Consider the following 20,783-nt stretch of genomic DNA (forward strand, 5'->3'; position numbering starts at 1 on the left):
CACTTGTGGCGCATTTCCACTACACGGTCGGCCTCGGCCACACTCTGTACGGCTCGGTACGGCTTGGCCGCGTTGGGCCTTAACAGGGCCGACTCACTTCATGCTGCGCTTCCATTACAGTTTAGGAACTGGGGTAGTTACTATAGTAACGCAGTGTAGGCGGAGCCGTGACGTCATCTTCAATGAGAAATCCAGAAACACAACACAGCCGTTAGCTGTGAGCACTCAGAGCTCACAGCTCCTTATATATGTTCAGAAACTCGACAAAAGTTAAACAAGTACACACCACAGACTGCCTGTGTCATGGTGAATACAGTCGCTACTTTATTTATGTCTGTATAGGCCGTTGTTGTGAGTGTGGACGGTCGGGGCATATACTGCGTTAGCTTAGCCAATCTCCATCTAGAAAAACACGAATTTTAAAAGGTTTTTCGCTTGCCGTCTGTCTGCAGACTTGACAAAGCATTAATTCATGGTTTTTACTAACCGGTATCAGTATGTTGTTACTTCGGCATCATTTTGAAACGTGTATTACAATTAAATCACGGTCAAATATGTCCATCTTGTTGTAGTTCTAGCCCTCTTGCCAGCGCTCCTCTCTCTAGTTTAGCATACTCAGCCCGACTCAGCCCTGTTTGTTGGCCCCGATAGAACCACAATTTTCTAGGGCCAGAAAAGAGGGGAAAAAGTGGCCCCGCGCCGTGCCGCGCCGGAACGAGGCCTAGTGGAAGCACAACCAAAAAAGGGGACGGCACGACACGGCACGCTTAAAGCGAGCTACGCGCTGCAATGGAAATGCGCCATTGGTGAATCAGATGAAGGAGGACCTGCACCAGCTTCACCATCGGCACCCTGGCATGAAGATCATGCTCTCCCAGATCAACCAGAGGTGCCGATGGAGGGCTGGTGCAAATCCTGTCAAAATTGACAAGGCCCGGAAGTTTGTTAACAGTGTTATGGCTACTTTTGTTCATAGCCTAAATGGTGCCATTGTTGACCACTCCAACATTAGACATGACAGTCCTGGGCTTTTTTTGCGAGATAGAGTTCATTTCACCCCTAGGGGAAATGATATTTTTTTAAAGTCACTAGCCAATTGCCTGAAAGACCATCTCCAAAGACTGTGAACTGCTAAAATGTCAGTATCACTGTTTTTGGATTTGGCCTTTAGAGTATGTTTTCTAAGGCCCTTGCTAAGCCCAGACTGTCATGGCTAATGTTGAGTTAGATATTACATCTGTAGCCATAACACTGTTAACATGGCTGCTCTTCCTCTTCCCCACATCCCACCCCCCCCTCTTCCCCCCAATGGACTCTGTAGCTCTCCAGGCCCATGCTGGGCATGGCTGTCTGTCAAACTTTTTTTTTTAATTTGTTATTATGTTTTTTGTTATTTTATTTGTTAAAATAATTCTGTAAATATTTAAAATAAATCACATTCATATTTTCACTTCTTTTGTCTACTGCTTACTGAAAATGTTAGCTATCACATCCAAATCTGACTATCAAATGAAAGGATAAGCTAACCATACAATACAGAAAACATTACACATTAAGGCTCAAATCTTTTCCCAAGCCGTAAGCAGTCTGAAAAGAGTCCCAAGTTTAAAAACACAAAATCTTGACAATGAATACTACCTTGTCATTTATCAGTGACAATGCAAACACCAAGAAGGTCTCCCCTAATCCCATGTATTTTGGCATCAAATATGTCATAAGCATACCATAGAATGTAATTATGAAATGCAATATCCACAATCCCTACAGGGTCGTAACATCACAGAAAATAATACCTTTTAGAGAGTTTCTAAATTGTTCAGTATGCAGATAATTATTTGTTTTACAATAGAAACATTTTTCTCAATAAATGTTCCCACATGTTGTGAGCATCAACTTTAAATCTTTTGTCAACAAATAAAAAACATCTTAATTTCCTTTACGACAACATTTTGTTTATAACAGCACTACATTAACAATAAGCATAGGAAAATTATAAATGTATAATTTAAGATTGTGCTTTTACTCTATATTTAATCCGATCTATTTCACATTGAAAATGTACAACTTAAGTACACTAGAAAATAAATTAAAGATGTGCAACAACTGTATCAGTAATTAAAATGATATAACTTATGTACAGGGTTGGGAGGGCTACTTGCCAAAAACGCAACCAGTAACTTAATGTGAGTATCAAGATATAAAAGTAATGTACTGTAACCTGATAACTTTATTTTTCTTTTGGATTACCTCAATATCAAATGCAATTCAAATAAACACAGGAGAGAAGAAATATTAATATGATTTTTTTACTTAAATGTATAATATACATAAAGCTGACTCAGGCAGTAGGTGTATAGATTCACAATTAAAGTATTAGCCTACAGAACAGTACCGCTTCCAGAGAAGAGAGAACATCTGATCATTTTACAACAAACACTATATGCTCTTTTCAGGTTTTGAATAAGATTGTAATCCTGAGTTTCCCTATTATTAAAAAAAGTCAAACTAATCCGATTACATCTTTTCCTATGTAACTAAGGATTACACTTTCCTTTTTTTCTATACGATCTTGATTCGTGTTGGATGTAATCCATTACTACCTAAGCCAATAAAAGTCATAATTTTTGGAAAATTGTCTCAAGTTATAAATTATGCCTTCAATCTCTTTCACGTGGGGAAGACATCACATTGGCCGAGGCGTTGCAACTTCCCTCAAGCGTCCTACATGAAAGAAAGATCACATGTTAAAAATGTGTGCACAGACTATTCAGTATGACCCGTCTTAGTTTAAAGCCCACTCACCACGACAAGGTGTAGGTCAGGGGGGGATGGGCACATAATGGGGGGGAACACATCTTGTGTGTGTGTGTGTGTGTGTGTGTGTGTGTGTGTGTGTGTGTGTGTGTGTGTGTGTGTGTGTGTGTGTGTGTGTGTGTGTGTGTGTGTGTGTGTGTGTGTGTGTGTGTGTGTGTGTGTGTGTGTGTGTGTGTGTGTGTGTGTGTTGTGTGTGTGGTGTGTGTGTGTGTGTCTGTGTGTGTGTGAGAGACAGACAGCTAAACTAAGATGGAGGAAATTGCAGAGGGACAGGGAGGGAGGTGTTACAAAGTTGACTAAATCATCCAAAATTCAATGAAAGTGGTGATCAGCAATTTTATATGTTCAAATGTCTACTGTGAAGGATATCATAAATCCTTAATGCAATCGAATGTAAAACAAAAAAGTTATGATTGATGAAAGTAGTCAATCGGTCAGATTTGACCCGAAGACAACAGGAGGGTTAATGCCATATTCACTTAATAACACATGAACAACTTTTACAAATATTTCTATATAGTCTGTGTTGGTAAATGTCATCTAGGTTGCACATTTCCTGCTGAAATACATGCATACCAAGTTACTGCGTGGCACTTTGGTTTTGATAAAACAGTGTAGTTCCACTATATAAACGTTACATTCATAATCAAACGAGACAATCTGCAAGATAATGAGCTATTTGTTGTTATTTTTAATGCTTGTCATTCACACGTTAATAAAATAAAATAAGTACCGATACATAGCAGAACAATTGTGGCGATGTTCAGCTTAATAAGCCTTGTTCAACATAATTTATTTAGCTAATACTACAGCGGGCTGCAGGCGAACCAAGTCTGCGTTTCGCTGCATTCCTTGATCTCCAGTTATAATGCCGGACTCCGCCGCCGGCCGAAGCTAACGGAGCAGCCGGGACGCGCTAGCGAGCTAGCCCCCTGCGGCTCCGTTAGCTTCGGCCGGCGTGGACTCCGGCGGCCACCACTGGGATAATTGGGTCCCCTTTTAACATTTGCTCCCGTTTAGCATTATGGGCGTCACAGCCATATACTATAAAAGGCTGAATCATAAACTAAACTGTATATATATATACACATGTATAAAGGGTTACGTCCTTAGCTGGCTAATAAGCTACATAATAAGCTACATAACAAGCTAAGCTAACAAGCACACAAACACCTGCTAACGGGATTAACATGTATAATATTATCATTTTACTCACCGAAAAAAGCTGAGAGTAGACTTCTTGGAAGGTCTGTTAGTACATTCAAGCGCACAGCACGACATTTTAATTGTCTGGTATTTGTAACAATATTCCCTAAAAGGCACAATCACCACGAACACGGCTAAAGGGTCAAGTACAGCAACTACAACTAACTAACGTTGTAGCCTAGCAGAGTGGACAAATTGCTGTTAGCTGACAGTGAGGCACGTACCTGTCCATCAAAGTGACCACGCCCTAATTTATGCAAAAACTTTAAGACCTAATATAAATAAAAGGGTCGCGTTAGAAAACAATTCACTCACAGATTCATAATCACGAAGGTGGAATCTAACTATATACATAATAAAATGTATTGGAGCCAGGGCTAGAAACGTTTTTTTTCTGCTGTGAAATTGGGCATTTTAACATTGGGGTCTATGGAAATTGCTCCTTTCTGCAGTCATCGCCTATCGGCCAATATATGAACTGCAGTTTGTGGCACTTCCGTATTGGCGTCCCGGCTCTTCCCCAGAGTTTGCCGCTTGGTCTCAACGGCAATGAAAATGCACCAGGGGAGGCAGCCATAACCTCTGCCGCACTGAAGGGGGCGCACGTGAGCCCACAGGTTCTTGTTGCTACTGTAATTCTACACAGAGACGGTAGACGTAACAACAAACTAGACTTTTGAAACTACAGGAAGATAAGGAGGACTTTTACAAAAAAGTAATAGAGATTGTTGTCCAGAAGGATAGCATGGACTTCATCTTCAAGTCAAGGTAAGACCACATTTGTAATGAAAATGGGATCTTACTAAGAAAGAACAATCCAATATTTAGATTTTGGGTATCCTTTTGTTGAACGGTCTGTTTAAAATGAATCGAAGCATCAGACTAAAAAAGCTTTTGAAAATAACCGAATATTTCGATTAAGGTCAAAATATAATATTTGTAAATCTGACTCAGTGAGTCAGTGCCTCACCAGCCATGAACCTCACCGCACGTCACTGTAAATAACATATGATTAACAATAATAACAATCAAATGGTTATTAACCATTTGGTGCTCATCAATCATCTTTGTGATCCCTCAAATAAAGTCAGCAATTTCTTTCTTTTTTCGGCAAAAGACACAAGATACATGGCAATAGTAAGTTAATAGTAAATCATACCATGTTTATATTGTTGAATTACTTGTGATTTTAACTTGACCACAACAGATCAAATGTACTGAAATTACTTGCATATAGATCATCAGGGATTTATCTTTCAGAAAAAAACACCTGACTCATACGTAATGAACAGGGGCTATCTTGAAATGTCCATCTTCTTCATATCTGAAGTCAGTGAGCTCTTGGTGGTTCAATCAGGGAAACATGACCCGAATGTCCTTCAGTCAACGACCGAGAGGTCCTTTCTTATGCCTGTTTCCAAGCCAGTAAGTCCATTCTATAACTGCAAGATGTTCTTTCAAAAGTTTCTCAGTTCGGTTTCCCCTAAGCCGCCAAATTATTGATAGTTAATCATGATTACAACACTTTGAATTCAACAGAATACATGCACTGCTGTGACCGACAGACCGGGTCACCACTTTATTTGAAGGGGCACAAACATGATGAAGTAATGACAAAATAATGCTTAGTTAATCATGATTACAACACTTGGAATTGTCAGCTTTTTGGCCTGTCACTTTAACTGCAGATCTATATGAAGAAGACATGAACATCATTAATAACTCAGAAGTCATGATGATTGAGATACCTTAGTAGTTGATGCATTAATTAAGGTATTGTTCCTGCATTAAGTCATGCATGAGATACTATTAATCCTTGTACATTACTGATTGTACAACTTCCCGACGCGCGGGGGAAACATACTGGACCATGTTTATTCCCCTTTCCGGAATGGATATAAGGCTCTCCCTCGCCCTCCCTTCGGCAAATCAGACCATATCTCACTACTGTTGTTGCCTGCTTACAAGCAGAAACTTAAAAGGGACAGACCGATAACAAGGACAGTACAACGATGGAGCGAGGAGTCAGATTCAGCACTGCAGGATTGCTTTGCATCTACGGATTGGAGTGTGTTTGAGGACAATAACATCAACACACACACGGACACTGTCATCTGCTACATTGGGAAATGCATCGATGACGTGGTACCGAAGGTTTCTGTACGGACATTCCCAAATCAAAAGCCCTGGGTAAACGGTGAGGTGCGCGGCAAACTGAAAGCGCGCACTCTCGCGCACACAGCGGGAGATTTGGAGGAGTACAGGAAGTCTAGGTATGATCTCCGGAGAGCAATAAAAATGCAAAGAGACAGTACAAAGACAAGGTGGAATCTGACTTCAAAGGCTGTAACACTAGGAATATGTGGGCGGGACTAAGGACAATGACTGACTACAAAGGAGCAGCGGGGGGTGCTGCGGGAGTGTCTGCTGTGCGCATCTCTCCCAGATGAGCTAAACAGTTTTTTTTGCACGCTTTGAGAGCAGCCAGGCTGTGGAGGTACAGAGGGACCAGGAGCTACACTGCCCTTTTGTTTTAAATAGGGCAGATGTGTGTAAATCCTTTAAAAGGGTTAACCCCACACAAGGCTCCTGGACCTGATGGCATCCCTGGCCGTGTTCTCAGGGTGTGTGCAGTTCAGCTGGCAGAGGTGTTCACAGACATCTTCAACAGGTCCCTGCTGCAGTCTGTAGTCCCCACATGTCTTAAACACTCCACCATCATTCCTGTCCCCAAAAAGACAATCATCACCTGCCCCAACGACTACCGCCCAGTAGCACTCACCTCCATCATAATGAAGTGCTTTGAGCGGTTAGTCAAATTATTCATCACCTCCTCCCTCCCTGAATCTCTGGACCCCCTGCAGTTTGCCTACAGAGCAAACAGGTCCACAGACGACGCCATAGCCCTCACCCTCCACACTGCCCTCTCACACCTGGACCCGAAGAACAGGAACACATATGTGAGAATGCTGTTCATTGACTACAGTTCAGCATTCAACACCATTGTGCCCTCCAAGCTGGCCATCAAGCTCAGAGACCTCGGGCCTCAACAGCGCCCTCTGCGACTGGATCCTGAACTTCCTGACGGGCAGACCCCAGGCAGTGCGGGTGGGAAACATCACATCCTCCACCCTGATTCTTAACACCGGTGCCCCTCAAGGCTGCGTGCTCAGCCCTCTCCTCTACTCCCTGTTCACCCACGACTGCGTGGCCACACACAGCTCCAACACCATCGTGAAGTTTGCTGATGACACGACCGTCATCGGCCAGATCACAGACGATGACGAGACGGCATACAGAGAGGAGGTCGAAAACCTGACATCTTGGTGCCAGGAGAACAACCTCCATCTCAACATCAGCAAAACAAAGGAGCTGATTGTGGATTACAGGAAGCAGCAGGGAGAGGGACACGCCCCCATCGCCATCAATGGGACTACGGTGGAGAGAGTCAAAAGCTTCAGGTTCCTTGGGGTCCACATCACTGAGGACCTGACATGGTCTCTTCACACCACCACCATCACCAAGAAAGCTCGACAGCGGCTCTTCTTCCTCCGCAGGTTGAGGAGGTTCAAAATGGATTCCAGGATACTCTGCAACTTCTACAGGTGCACGATAGAGAGTATCCTCACTGGCAGCATGACGGCCTGGTACGGCAGCTGCACCGACCTCGATCGTAAGGCTTTACAGAGGGTGGTGAAAACTGCACAGCACATCACCAGGACGGAGCTGCCATCCATGGAGGACCTTTACTCCCAGCGGCTCAGGAAGAAAATCACTACGGATTATCAAAGACCCCCCATCACCCCAGCCACAAACTGTTCTTTCTGTTGCCGTCTGGCAGACGTTACCGCAGCATCCGGGCAAGGACAAGAAGATTCGGAGACAGTTTCTTCCCGCGGGCAGTGAGACTGTTAAACAATTGAACTGTTGAAACAACATCAAACATTCAACTGCTACTCAGTAGTATGTATCTAATACCTAATATATATATATCATTCCAATAACTTGTATATAGACTCATACTGCACTATTCCACATCATAACTTTATTTCATTTTTATAACTATTATTATTTTTGTATTGCTCTTGCTCTTATTGTTATTATGTTATGTTATTATGTTGCATTGTTGGAGAAGCCTGTGACATAAGATTTTCAACTGCATAATTACTCTGTAGCTATGTCAGATTGACAATAAAGAACCTTGAACCTTGAACCTTGAATAGTTCATGAAGTACATGAATGAATTCATGCTTTTTCATGCATTAAGTCATGCATGAATTCATGATGATTCATGTACCCTTACCATAAAGTGTTACCCCGAGTCCTTTGAGTCCTACACCTGGTGACGTACAAATTAAAACTATAAATTGCGTCACTCGCTACTCTCCTTATAACATGTAAAATCACATTACAACGTACCCCAGTCCATCTGCCTAGCCTTTAGCAAGTAGGATAGCTGCCAGAAGTTATCGTTTGGCTCAGGGGACGCGGATCAGTGAAACTTCCTGCAGACTCGTGCGGACTCAGAGCCGTAAACGTAGCAGATCCAGAGATCCAGGCAGACTCATCATGCACGAGTCAACAGCAGACTCAGATTCGCAAATCCTGACTCACTGAATCAAGGGAACTCCCCTCACTTCCTGCAGACTCGTGAGTCATGGGGACTCAGAGCCGTAACCGATCCAGCAGATCCAGAGACCCATACCATACATCCATGATCCAGACTCGTCATGCACGAGCATAGCCGCGGGAACTGGGAAGTCATTTTACTTAGGGGGTGCGGACAAAAGTGGGGAGAGATTTCAACAACACTAACATGAAGTTTTTCAAATGTACACCATTCGCAGCCCCGCCTCCAGCACCCCTACTTCCCGCGGCTATTATGCACGAGTCAACAGCAGACTCAGAGATTCGCAAATCCTGACTCACTATGCAAAACATAGCAGACTCGTGCGGACTCAGAGCCGTAACCGTATAGCAGCAGATCCAGAGATCCAGCAGACTCGTCGTCATGCATGAGTCAACAGCAGACTCAGATTTGCCAAATCACAAATAACCCTTTTTCTTTGTGATCAAACATTTTTTATTAAAGCAAAAGACACTGTGTAGCGGAGGTTAATGTAACGTTAGTTTAATATGCTCGTGAAATGCAACAACTTTTCGGTTTTATAAAAAAAGAAATGACAGACAAATAACTCTGATTGACAGAGAGCTGTGACACTGTTTACATAAGTACAGGTGAGGATTGGCTATCCACCTCAAGTTGTAATTGTTATCTGAGAATTTTCAATAAAAATATCTCAACCAGGTTTTGTCTCATGAGTGTCTTAATGGGGGATAAAGTGAAAAATAATTTTATTTTACGTTATTTCTTTACCAATTTTTATATTAGTTTGAGTTGGAAAAATGTAAATTCATTTAATTTACTTAACGTAATAATTGTATTTCAGCTGTATTTGATAAAAATGAGTTGGACTATCTCAATTCAATTTTATTGCATGGATGTTCCTAGTTTCAGTTGGGGCTACGAATATTTATTGGATGGAAATCCTGCCCACAATTGAATTGAGTTCATCCAATGAGTTATTTTTTTGAGTGCAATGGCTGAATATTGCAATCAATGTGGCAAGAGGTTATGCAGTGCAAGTGGTTGGAGCCCTGTAAAATCACATTACAACGTACCCCAGTCCATCTGCCTAGCCTTTAGCAAGTAGGATAGCTGCCAGAAGTTATCGTTTGGCTCAGGGGACGCGGATCAGTGAAACTTCCTGCAGATCCAGAGATCCAGAGATCCAGGCAGACTCATCATGCACAAGTCAACAGCAGACTCAGATTCGCAAATCCTGACTCAAGGGAACTTCCTTCACTTCCTGCAGACTTGTGAGTCATGGGGACTCAGAGCCGTAACCGATCCAGCAAATCCAGAGACCCATACCATACATCCATGATCCAGACTCGTCATGCACGAGCATAGCCGCGGGAATTGGGAAGTCATTTTACTTAGGGGGTGCGGACAAAAGTGGGGAGAGATTTCAACAACACTAACATGACGTTTTTCAAATGTACACCATTCACCATTTCATCGGTAGGATTTCTACGCTCTTGGTGATGCTGACTCATATGACTCAAAGGACTCGTATGATCCGGATCTCTTCAATGACTGACTCAGAAGACTCCGAGTCCGTAAAAGGATCCGGATTTGCCATCTCTACTAGAGAGCAGGTACTTTCATGGGAGAAAAAGGTTCCCATTTCTGATTGGCTGGGCGGATTGCAAACCACGCCCCGCAAAACTCCCAAAAAGTTTTGTGAAGCCGCCATTTTATTTTCCTTGCATTAGCACTATTAGCATTAGCATTAGCCCAGCGCACAAACACAGAGAGACTAACTTATGGCAACACAAAAGAAAACATGGGAGCGGTGGAGATGAGGAGGTGTCTGCGCTTCTGGCGATTTACTCGGAAGGCTTCAGTAGAAGCTGCTGGGAGTCCCAGCAGCTTCTACTGAAGCCAGTCCCCAACTCCGGGGACTTCCGGCCGGGGACTTCGGGTGGCAGTATACGCCGTGAAGTTGTTTGCGGCATGCCAGTAAACCCAAAGCAGAAGAAGAAGAAGTGACGTCAGCGGCTTCATTTGACTAATCCTCCCTCAGGGACTTATTCCGGTGTGAACGCGATCTGCTCTTTTGTTCATCAGAACTAAAGAGTTCTCATGAACTAAGTTCTGATTAACTAAGTGCGGCAAAGTACTTGGTGTGAAAGCACCTATTGTAGTCCCGAAAATCTATCTATCCTTGGTTCTTTGATTAGTGAGGTGTTTCACCAGCACTTCACCTCCTTATAGACACGGAAAGAAACCGGTCTTGAATGTTTTGTGAAGAGGTTTTCAACTGTATTAATATGAGGGGCGTTCCCAAAGTACAGTTCGACCTGTCTGTTACTGACAGAGGTTGTGTCATTGGAGCTTCCTTAGTTGGTCACGCTGGAGCGATTCCCACAAAACTCCCTACTCTGTTATCAAAGAACCAAGGTTACGTTAAGTAACCCAAAGTTTTTGCTCAATGCTCTTTACCAGTGTTGCCCAACCTGGTGTTCGCTGAAGCTTCGAATAACTAATTGAATATTGGCCAAATGTAGAAAATAATGCATTTGTTGAAAGAAAGCATAGTAGTACGTCTGATTGTAAAAACAAATACAATACAGACATAAAATACACTGGGCTCAGTGCAATGATGGCTTTTGAAACCGGGGCATCATTTATAAAAGTGTAAGCATATGATTAACAGCAAAAACTTGTGTACGGATTGAACTGATTGAAGACAATGCTTACAAACTAAAATAATAATAAAGGCACACCTTTGCAAGCTTCACAATACGCCCATGGTAGCCTGTTAATTGTCAGTGAAGCACCCCTTATTATAATTAATTCAAACCAACTGCATAAAAAAGAGCATGGCAATCAGTTACGTTCCCCAATACTCAAGGGGATAAGGCAAGTGACAAAAAGGTTGATTGTTACCAAAGAAGGGAAAAAAGTAAATTGTTAAAGCCAAAGTTGTGTTTAGGAGCTCTCAAAGAGCTCCACCAGCCAATTCAAAAACACAAAATAAGGACCACTTGCTTCAGGCAAAAAGTGGCACTGGTACAACCAGATATATAAGGCATTGTTTACACGGGAACGAAATGGGTTGTATCCAGTGGCGACTGGTCATTAGGGGCACAGCCCCACCTAGTGTCAGCAGAAAGTATTACAAATAATGATTACAAAAATGCAAAAAAATAAATAAAAAAATATATAAAATATATTTTAAGATCATGTTTAATCATCTGATTCGTCTGTACATTGCTGTTTTAGTCTGTGTTCTTCTAATTAGTGTGTCTACAGTCACAGTGTGTGCCTATTGAGCTGTTTAGAGCCATGTGGGACAAAACCTGATTATGCCCCTTCCTCTCGCTGTGAAGTGAACGTGACTGTAAAAACTACACTGCGCATGCTCAGAGTATTTTGTAATGTAATGTGTGTGGCAAAAAAATAATGACCAGAGGGGCACGGAGCTACCATCCCCACCATACGTCATCTCAAATCATTCAGAGCTGATTGGCTGTAAGTACGTGTGCCGCGAAAAGTGTGGTGTGTGAAGAGGAGACGAGAGAGCTGCAGTGGCGCGTCCTAAACCAGGAAGTAAGCACAAAAAGCAATGAGATTTCTCCAGAGGATTTTAGAAAATAGCTCGAAATAAGATCTGTGGGAAACGTACCTGTTAGATAAATGCACGTTTTGTTCAGCCGGATAACATCCACATGTCTACCCTACTTATATAATTTTTTTTATCATAAATCTATGGATTAGATTATGATAGACTTTTGAAACTACAAGAAGATAAGGAGGACTTTTACAAAAAAGTAATAGAAATGTTTGTCCAGAAGGATAGGCAAATGGACTTCATCTTCAAGTCAAGGTAAGACCGCCATTTTATTGAAAATGGGATCTTACTAAGAGAGAACAATTCAATATTTAAATGATAAAATTACATTTTTTGGGTATCCTTTTGTTGAACTGTCTGTTTAAAATTAATCGAAGCATCAGACAAAAAAAGCTTTTGAAAATAATATTATATTTTGGTTTAGGTCAAAATATAATATTTGTAAACCTGAAGAGTCAGTGCCAGTGCCTCACCAGCCATGAACCTCACTGCACGTCACTGCAGAAGCTTATATATAGACATCTAAGTTTTTTGTGCCCCACCACTTTTGTACATATAAAAACGCCACTGGTTGTATCTGCTACTTTTCTCTTTCGTATAGCCCGTTCGTTCACACGAGGCCGTAACGCAGGGGTGGGGAACCTTTTTCCTCTTAAGGGCCATTTACATTTTTTCAACATCCTCCGAGGGCCGTACAAATTATTTACCTCTGCTTAAAAATACTAAAATCACAGCCCATTCATTTCGCCTTTCTTTCATGCTGTGCAAAGAAAAAGCAACCTCTTAATCCAGATATCTTACCATGACTCGCGCATGCATTCACGTGCACGGTTGTGGCATGACCACCAAAACATAAAGATATGGACACAAGATGTGTGCAATTTAGTTTCCTATCCTAACCATGCTCCCCCGGGAAGATTTTTTTTTTTAAATGTTGAAGTTAAAAGCATCAATCTGGTGCACTTTGAGAGCAAAAATTAGGAGCTCTATGGATACATCTCTCAACACCCATATGATATTTTTATTTAGTAGCCACTCATTCTCTCCAACACTTCTTGCCATATATTCAACGATGATGAAAACTGAAACATTTCTAAGGAACTTGACCATCTTCACTTGACACACAAAGTTGTAGACTTATGTGAATCCTTATGATGCAATTTACAAGCATGTCATTTGAGTATTAACAAAAAGGTGTTAAAGAAAACACAACAATGGATACATTTCAAGGGGAAGGTGGAAGAAGTACTCGGATTGTTTACTTATGTAATGAAGCAATACTACAGTGTAACAATACTCAGTTACAACTAAAAGTCCTGCTTTAAAAAACAAACAAGTACAATAGTATTAGCATTCAAATATATATAGGTACCAAAAGTAAAAGTACTTGTCATGCAGAATGGCCAATTTAAGCACTACATGTTTTAAATTAATTTTATCAGAATTATTGATAAATGAACATGAATAATGTGTTCATCACACTTGTTAAAAGTGGGGTTTATTTTGACTACGTAATATACTACTTGGTTGCTTAACCTATAATAATATATAATGCACTAGTAGATTTATATTTTGTATTAAACTTCTAAATCTGCAAATCAGCTAGTAACTAAATAAATGTATTGGAGTAAAAGTAGCATAATGTGGACATACTCAACTAAAGTATGAGTAGCCTATACCTAAACAATTTCAATCTTTGATATTTTTTGGTTTGTCTCTTAAACACAGTAGGCCTACTTGAGTAAATGCACTGGATATTACTGTTATTGTATGTAGATGTAACGCCCCTTAATTGGTAGGAAATTGGTAGGAAAACTCATTTTAAAGTGCAATATATTTTAACATCAGCAGGAATAGTTGAAAAATAAATTCTTACTTTAAAAAATACAGCATAGCAAAGTGGGGGCGGCCGCTAATAGCAAAACACTTTTTGTGACGCTACAGTTTCCCAGCATTCAGTGGGGCATCATGGCGGACACCAGGGAGAAAGGGCTGCAAGACTACAGAAAAAAATTACTGGAACACAAAGAAATTGACGGGCGGTTTAAAAGAATGTAAGAGGCTGTTTAATGTGGTTGATTCTAGTGTGGCAACAATATCGTGTTTATTTTGATTAGATAAATAGTATAGGTTGATGCTTGCTAGCATCAGCTAGCTGGCCAGCTAGCTACTGCTTTGTCATGCAGTTAGCATCCCTCATAGAAATGAATGGAAGTGACGCTAAACCAACTAGCTGTGCTAACTTAGCTTATTGGTATTAGACAAACAACTGTAACATTAGTGCTATGCCGAACATTAAAATACGTTAATAGCTGATAAAGTTCAGTTAACCTCAGTCCGTGTGTCTACTACCGTGATACAAATTGAATTCGCATTGTAGCTGTCGACTTTATCAACAGTTTTACGTTAAGCTAACTTGACTAGCTAACGTTAGCATGTTTGTTTGACAGTGAGCTGCCATTCTTAACTGTAACAAACAATGTCATCATCGGATGTATGTTTGTCTTTGATAACGAAAACTACAGACAATAACTTCTGGCTATTCCCCTTGTTGTTTTCCAGTGAGAGAACAGCTGAGAGAACAAACAAAACAGTATGAGAAATCAGAAAATGACCTAAAGGCTCTGCAAAGTGTTGGTCAGGTAAGAATATGTTCTGGACTTGTTTACATTTAAGAGTTTAGATCCCACTGGATAATAAAAGTGGCTGCAACAGTAGATCGAAGTATTCTTGTATATATTGAATCTCCACAAAATGAGTCACTTTCTATTATTGTAGTTGTATTATTACAATATTTTACAAAGGACTGCATTATCCTTTGATACAACCAAGGACATTTGAGACTGAGGAAATATATTTTCACCAGCAAGGAACCATAGATTTGTTAAAGCAGGTATAGATATCAAACTGGAAGATTATTATTTAATTCCTGGACTCCCAAAATAAAAGAGAACATCACAGTAGAGTGATGCAGCGTTTTTGACGAGGCCAAGACCTGAAGTTAGCAACACAGTGCTTCCCTCAACAAAAAGGCAGTGGGATTATAATGTATGTCATCATTTACTAAAACAATGATAGATGACAGTGAAGTAATGAAAAGTGAAACACAGTCATCTTGACTGAAAGTAGTCAGATGTGTTAGCAATGATCAAACTTAGCGCTCTGTCTAAACCCTAAAGTTGTTTATTTAGTTTTTTGTAAAGAGCATCACACAATACAAGTGTATTCACTGATATTGAAAGGAATATATGGGTGTTTCAGTTGGTGAAGACAGTGGAAGGGACTTTCATAGACAAACACGAGATCAGAGTCCGCTTTGTATTCAGACTATGCTAACCCCATATTTTCCCTTTTTATTTGCAGATTGTTGGAGAAGTTCTCAAACAGCTGACAGAGGAGAAATGTAAGTTAATTGGATGAAATATCACATTAACAAGTAGCGGCAGAATCATTTAATGGCTAGAGGATTTAGGGGGGGGATTTAGAGTGTTCATTTTAGGTTAACAAATCATTTCTTTATCAATCGGTCTCAAATAAATGATGCTGAATCCGGCTTAAGATTTACCCTCTTGAAGTTTAGTGACTTATTAACGATTTCTAATGACAACATGTGACTGAAACATGTCAAACTGTGATCAACTCCGGCATGTGATGCTAACTTGTTGTTTTTGTTTATTTCCAGTCATTGTCAAGGCCACCAACGGCCCCAGATATGTGGTTGGATGTCGCAGACAGGTATGTGCTCAACAGATACAAATATGTAAAGCATCTTGTTTTGTTTCTCATATTTTCAGGAGACTGACAAAAAAGTAATATATTGCAAAAATACCTGCATATATGTGCTGTGCAGAACATAAAAGTTACCTGAAATATCCATCTACGGTGAAAGTTATTCATTTGACCTGTTTTAAAGGTGTATGTAGAGGCATATAATGGTATGGTTGGATTTTTTAGATTAATGTGACCTCTTTGGAATCAATGTACCAGTTATTATTATTATTATTATATCTGTTATTGACCAATCCAACAAATCAAATATTTGGCACATCAGTCTATATCTAAATACATAATGTGTTGCCCACATATTTATTTTTTACAATACAAGCTTGTTTTTATTTTTGGATAGAGCAAACAATTCCAAGTATACCAGCACAATGCACATTGCAGTCTCATTCATTTTTTTAAAACCTTTTTTTCAGAAACAAAAAACACTAATCTTTAAATCTTTCTATCCAGTTGGACAAGTCTCAGCTGAAACCAGGAACCAGAGTGGCTTTGGACATGACCACACTCACTATAATGAGGTAAGCTTGAAGCACAGAATAACAAGTATCTAACTGTAACATGTTAATGCTGAATACTGACATAGAATGATGTGTTCTTCTCCATGTAGCATTCAAATATAGGACATATTCATTATTCACTCCAAATCATTGTTTATCACTGCAGATTAGTGGTGCAATTGTACTAACTCATTGTTTGTATCTTATAATCATTTTAATTAGAAGGTAATGCCCTCAATACATTAATAAAATCTAATAATGATACATATTTATAGAGCCCTTTTCAAGAAACTCAAAGACACTTTACAGAGTAAAAATTAATTACAACATAGTTAAAACAACACACTTAAAATATATTAAATATATTTTAAGTGTGTATAAGTCCCATTTGTCTTTTTCCTGAATGTTAATCTTTGATTTTATAAAAAGTATTCCACCCAAAACACTACAGAAAAATGTAAGGGTCCAAATTAATCCGATCTTTGTTCAACTGATCTATTGTGTAATTGCAAATATGTGTGTGCTATTCAGAAAAAAGTGAAGCCTGAGAACTTCTTAGTGATAACATTTGCCACACCAAAAACGTATAATGCTAAGAATGCAGTATGTAGTAAACCATGGATTTATTCCTGTACAAAAGATCAAGTTGCACAGTGGTATGATGAAAATGAAATGGTACACACAGATGGTTATGGGTGTGTGCTCAGCATGTGTTTCCTGTTCTTCCAAAGGTACCTGCCCAGAGAGGTGGACCCTCTGGTGTACAACATGTCACACGAGGACCCCGGGAGCGTGTCCTACTCTGAGATCGGAGGCCTGTCCGAACAGATCCGAGAGCTGAGAGAGGTACAGCTGATCAGAAACAAATCCTACAAGACAACTATTGGAATTACATTTGTAAATTCGTGTGCAATTATTTATTTTGAGACTTATCTAACCCAATAGACTACCCTTTCCTTATTGGAGGAAATAAATAGGAAAGGCATAAAGAACAAATCAGCATCTTCATTTGATTTGTTCTCCATGGCTCTAAAATAATGCTGCTGTTGTTATTTGGTGGCAGGTGATTGAGCTTCCCCTGACCAACCCTGAGCTCTTCCTGAGAGTGGGCATCATCCCCCCTAAAGGCTGCCTGCTCTACGGGCCTCCAGGTCAGTAACTCAGTGAACATATACCCTTCTTTATTAGCCTGCCAATCAATGGCATCCATGCAAACACTGCACATCCCAGGACAAGAAATATCACTCTTTAATCCTTCTGTCACAGGCACAGGAAAGACTCTTCTTGCCCGAGCAGTGGCCAGTCAGCTGGACTGTAACTTCCTCAAGGTGAGTGTCAGCACCAACATCAGGCTTTACTGCCACACTGCAGCCAGTCAGCTGATTCTATGTGTGTCTGTGTGCTGCAGGTGGTGTCCAGCTCCATCGTGGACAAGTACATTGGTGAGAGTGCCAGGCTGATCAGAGAGATGTTCAACTACGCCCGGGACCACCAGCCCTGCATCATCTTCATGGACGAGATCGACGCCATCGGTGAGTGACACTGGCGATCTGATTTGGTTGTTGTAGGGCTGTTGTCCAGGGGGTTAAACCCACCTACAGTACCTAGCTATTAGAGGGTCAGTGGTTTGATACCCGCCATTCAACATGTTGAATGATATGATAAATGGACTGCATTAATATATCGCATTTACTATACAAGTCATCATTTTGGGTTTCATGAAAGGCACTATTTAAATCCAAGGTATTATTATCATTATCATTCAACCATATTCATACAGAGGCAGAGGCTGCCATACAAGGAGACTAACATTCACACACACTTACACACCGTTGAAAATAAGGAGAAATTTGAGGTCAAGTATCTTGCCCAAGGACATGGCCTTTTGACACCGAACCACCGACCTTCTGATTTGAGGACGTGATCTACCTCCTGAGCCACAGCCACCCCCATAAAGTGTCCTAGGGCGAGATACTAAACCTCAGATAGCTCCTGTAGGCATGTCTACAGCTTTGAAGTGTATGTAAGTCACTTTGGATCAAAGTGTCAGCTAACTGTAATGTAAAGCATCCTCGGGGTTGTAGTATTTTGGTTATGTTTATTATTTTTTTAAAGGCTTTGTATATTCTCATCTACCCTGCTTGAAGCTCCAATCAAAGCATTTCAAATCAATGTTGTGAAGCAGCTAAAGCTTAGTCTTTTTCACTGACGTAAGCTTCTGCTAACACTTCAGAGGGTAATAGAGCTTTATAAAGAAACATGTTCACTACATTTGATTCTCTCAGAACCCCCCCATGTGTTCTGAATCCTCACCGTCTGTGTGTCCTGTAGGCGGCCGTCGTTTCTCTGAGGGAACTTCTGCTGACAGAGAGATCCAGAGGACACTGATGGAGGTAAATCGCTCACTAAAATGTCCCAGAATTCACTTGTGTTGTAATGGGACTTACTATATTCATATAATATTAGCAGTGGATAGAGGGTTCAAAGCACTGAGACACTTAACTTGTGTGTGTCCTGTCAGCTGCTGAACCAGATGGATGGCTTCGACACGCTGCACAGAGTGAAGATGATCATGGCCACCAACAGACCGGACACTCTGGACCCCGCCCTGCTGCGGCCTGGCAGACTGGACCGTAAAATCCGTAAGTCCCCCCCCCCCCCTTCCTCATCTGTGTGTCAGATCTCTGTGAACACGCAGCAACACTAACGTCCTCCTCTGCTCCTCAGACATCGAGCTGCCCAATGAGCAGGCTCGCCTGGACATCCTCAAGATCCACGCCAGCCCCATCACCAAGCACGGAGAAATAGGTCAGTCACGCACCACATGCAGGGGTGTAAAGTAATGAGAATCAGAAACGGGTTTATTACCAGGTAGGTTCACACGTACGAGGAATTTGACTAGGTGTCGTGGTGCATACATAAAAAAAAATAAGATCTGAGTACTTCTCCCATTTCTGACCACAAGCTGATTCTAGTCCCACATGACTCAGCAGCCCCCCATGTTGCCTCAGTTTAGCTTTTAGTCTCTTCCATGTTTTCCCAAGACCCAGTGACAATGTTGGCAGGTTGCTGATGTAGGCTTCATTTTTATTCAAACAAAATGACCATCAGCCAAATTGTGTAACATCCAGAGGTGGAAGAAGTACTCAGATTATTTAGTAAAAGTAGAAATACTATGGTCTTAAATTACAGCGGTACGCAAGTATTCTAAGCAAACAGTATCAACATTAAAAGTACTTGTTATGCATAACTACTCTTTCCACAGTATTTCAGAACAGTATTTATTTTATCACACAAATATACGACGTGTCATATTATAAAATACTGGGTATTAGTAAAACAGTACTGCAACATTTGTCATACCTTCAAAGAAATGAGGTTCCTACACTGGACTGTACCAGTAAAATAAGCCCTGGTCTCTAGATAATGGACATTACTAGCAACTAACAGTGAGAAGGACGAAAGAGTATAAAATATTCCTGTACACAGAGGGAGAGAAGTAAGCAGTGTATTGACTGTGAATGCCTCTGCCTGTTTTCAGATTACGAAGCCATCGTGAAGCTGTCAGACGGTTTCAACGGAGCCGACCTGCGGAACGTGTGCACAGAAGCAGGTTAGACATTTTCTATTCAGTATCATTTAAAAAAAAAAATTCCTCCAATCCATGTTGTTTACAAAGATTCCCTTTTTTTCTGTTGTTTGCAGGTTTGTTTGCCATCCGCGCTGACCGCGAGTACGTCACTCAGGAAGACTTCATGAAAGCCGTGAGGAAGGTGGCCGATTCGAAGAAGCTGGAGTCCAAGCTGGACTACAAGCCTTTATAAACTGTGTGTCATAGTCCTTTCTCATATTTTTCATTGCATTTTGCTGTGTTCCATGCTTTAACGCCTGGAGAAAATGTTTGTAAATGTTTGTGGGATGCAAAAAGTTTAGAAAAAGTACACGGTCCTCACCTACGAAGTGACACGGTAACCCCTGTATCCAGTTATTAGTCTGACCCGCCTTTTGTTTCATCTGGATCCAAAAGGCTGATCATTCTGGCATCCCACAAAACTCTTAACACTTACAGATAAATACCTTTTATGTTCTGAAAATATACAATTATATTGAAAGTTCTGTGTTTTTCAATTTATGACTTCTCATTTCTCTTATTACCTTCAAGTGAACGTACTGAGCTCAAACTGATTAAACACGTGTACAAGTGTGTTCCTGAGTCTTGCCTTATAGTAGTCTCCTTCAGTATCAATAATATCCAGGAATATTGGTCAGTACATCTATG

At 40.8% G+C, this 20,783-nt stretch overlaps 1 protein-coding gene across 1 annotated transcript; it reads left to right on the forward strand.

The window, feature by feature from the left end:
• Positions 1–14,174: 14,174 nt before the first annotated feature.
• On the forward strand, positions 14,175–20,717 carry psmc6 (proteasome 26S subunit, ATPase 6). The gene is given in 14 exon segments (XM_034150599.1): positions 14,175–14,292; positions 14,784–14,863; positions 15,585–15,624; positions 15,904–15,956; positions 16,458–16,525; positions 17,236–17,350; positions 17,568–17,655; positions 17,771–17,832; positions 17,913–18,036; positions 18,836–18,897; positions 19,026–19,146; positions 19,232–19,312; positions 20,046–20,117; positions 20,210–20,717. Coding segments are annotated over 14 exon segments (1,188 nt in total). The 5' UTR covers positions 14,175–14,189; the 3' UTR covers positions 20,329–20,717.
• The last annotated feature ends 66 nt before the right edge of the window (positions 20,718–20,783 follow it).

The sequence above is a fragment of the Trematomus bernacchii genome, unplaced genomic scaffold (assembly GCF_902827165.1).
Source record: "Trematomus bernacchii unplaced genomic scaffold, fTreBer1.1, whole genome shotgun sequence".
Lineage (NCBI taxonomy): Eukaryota > Metazoa > Chordata > Actinopteri > Perciformes > Nototheniidae > Trematomus > Trematomus bernacchii.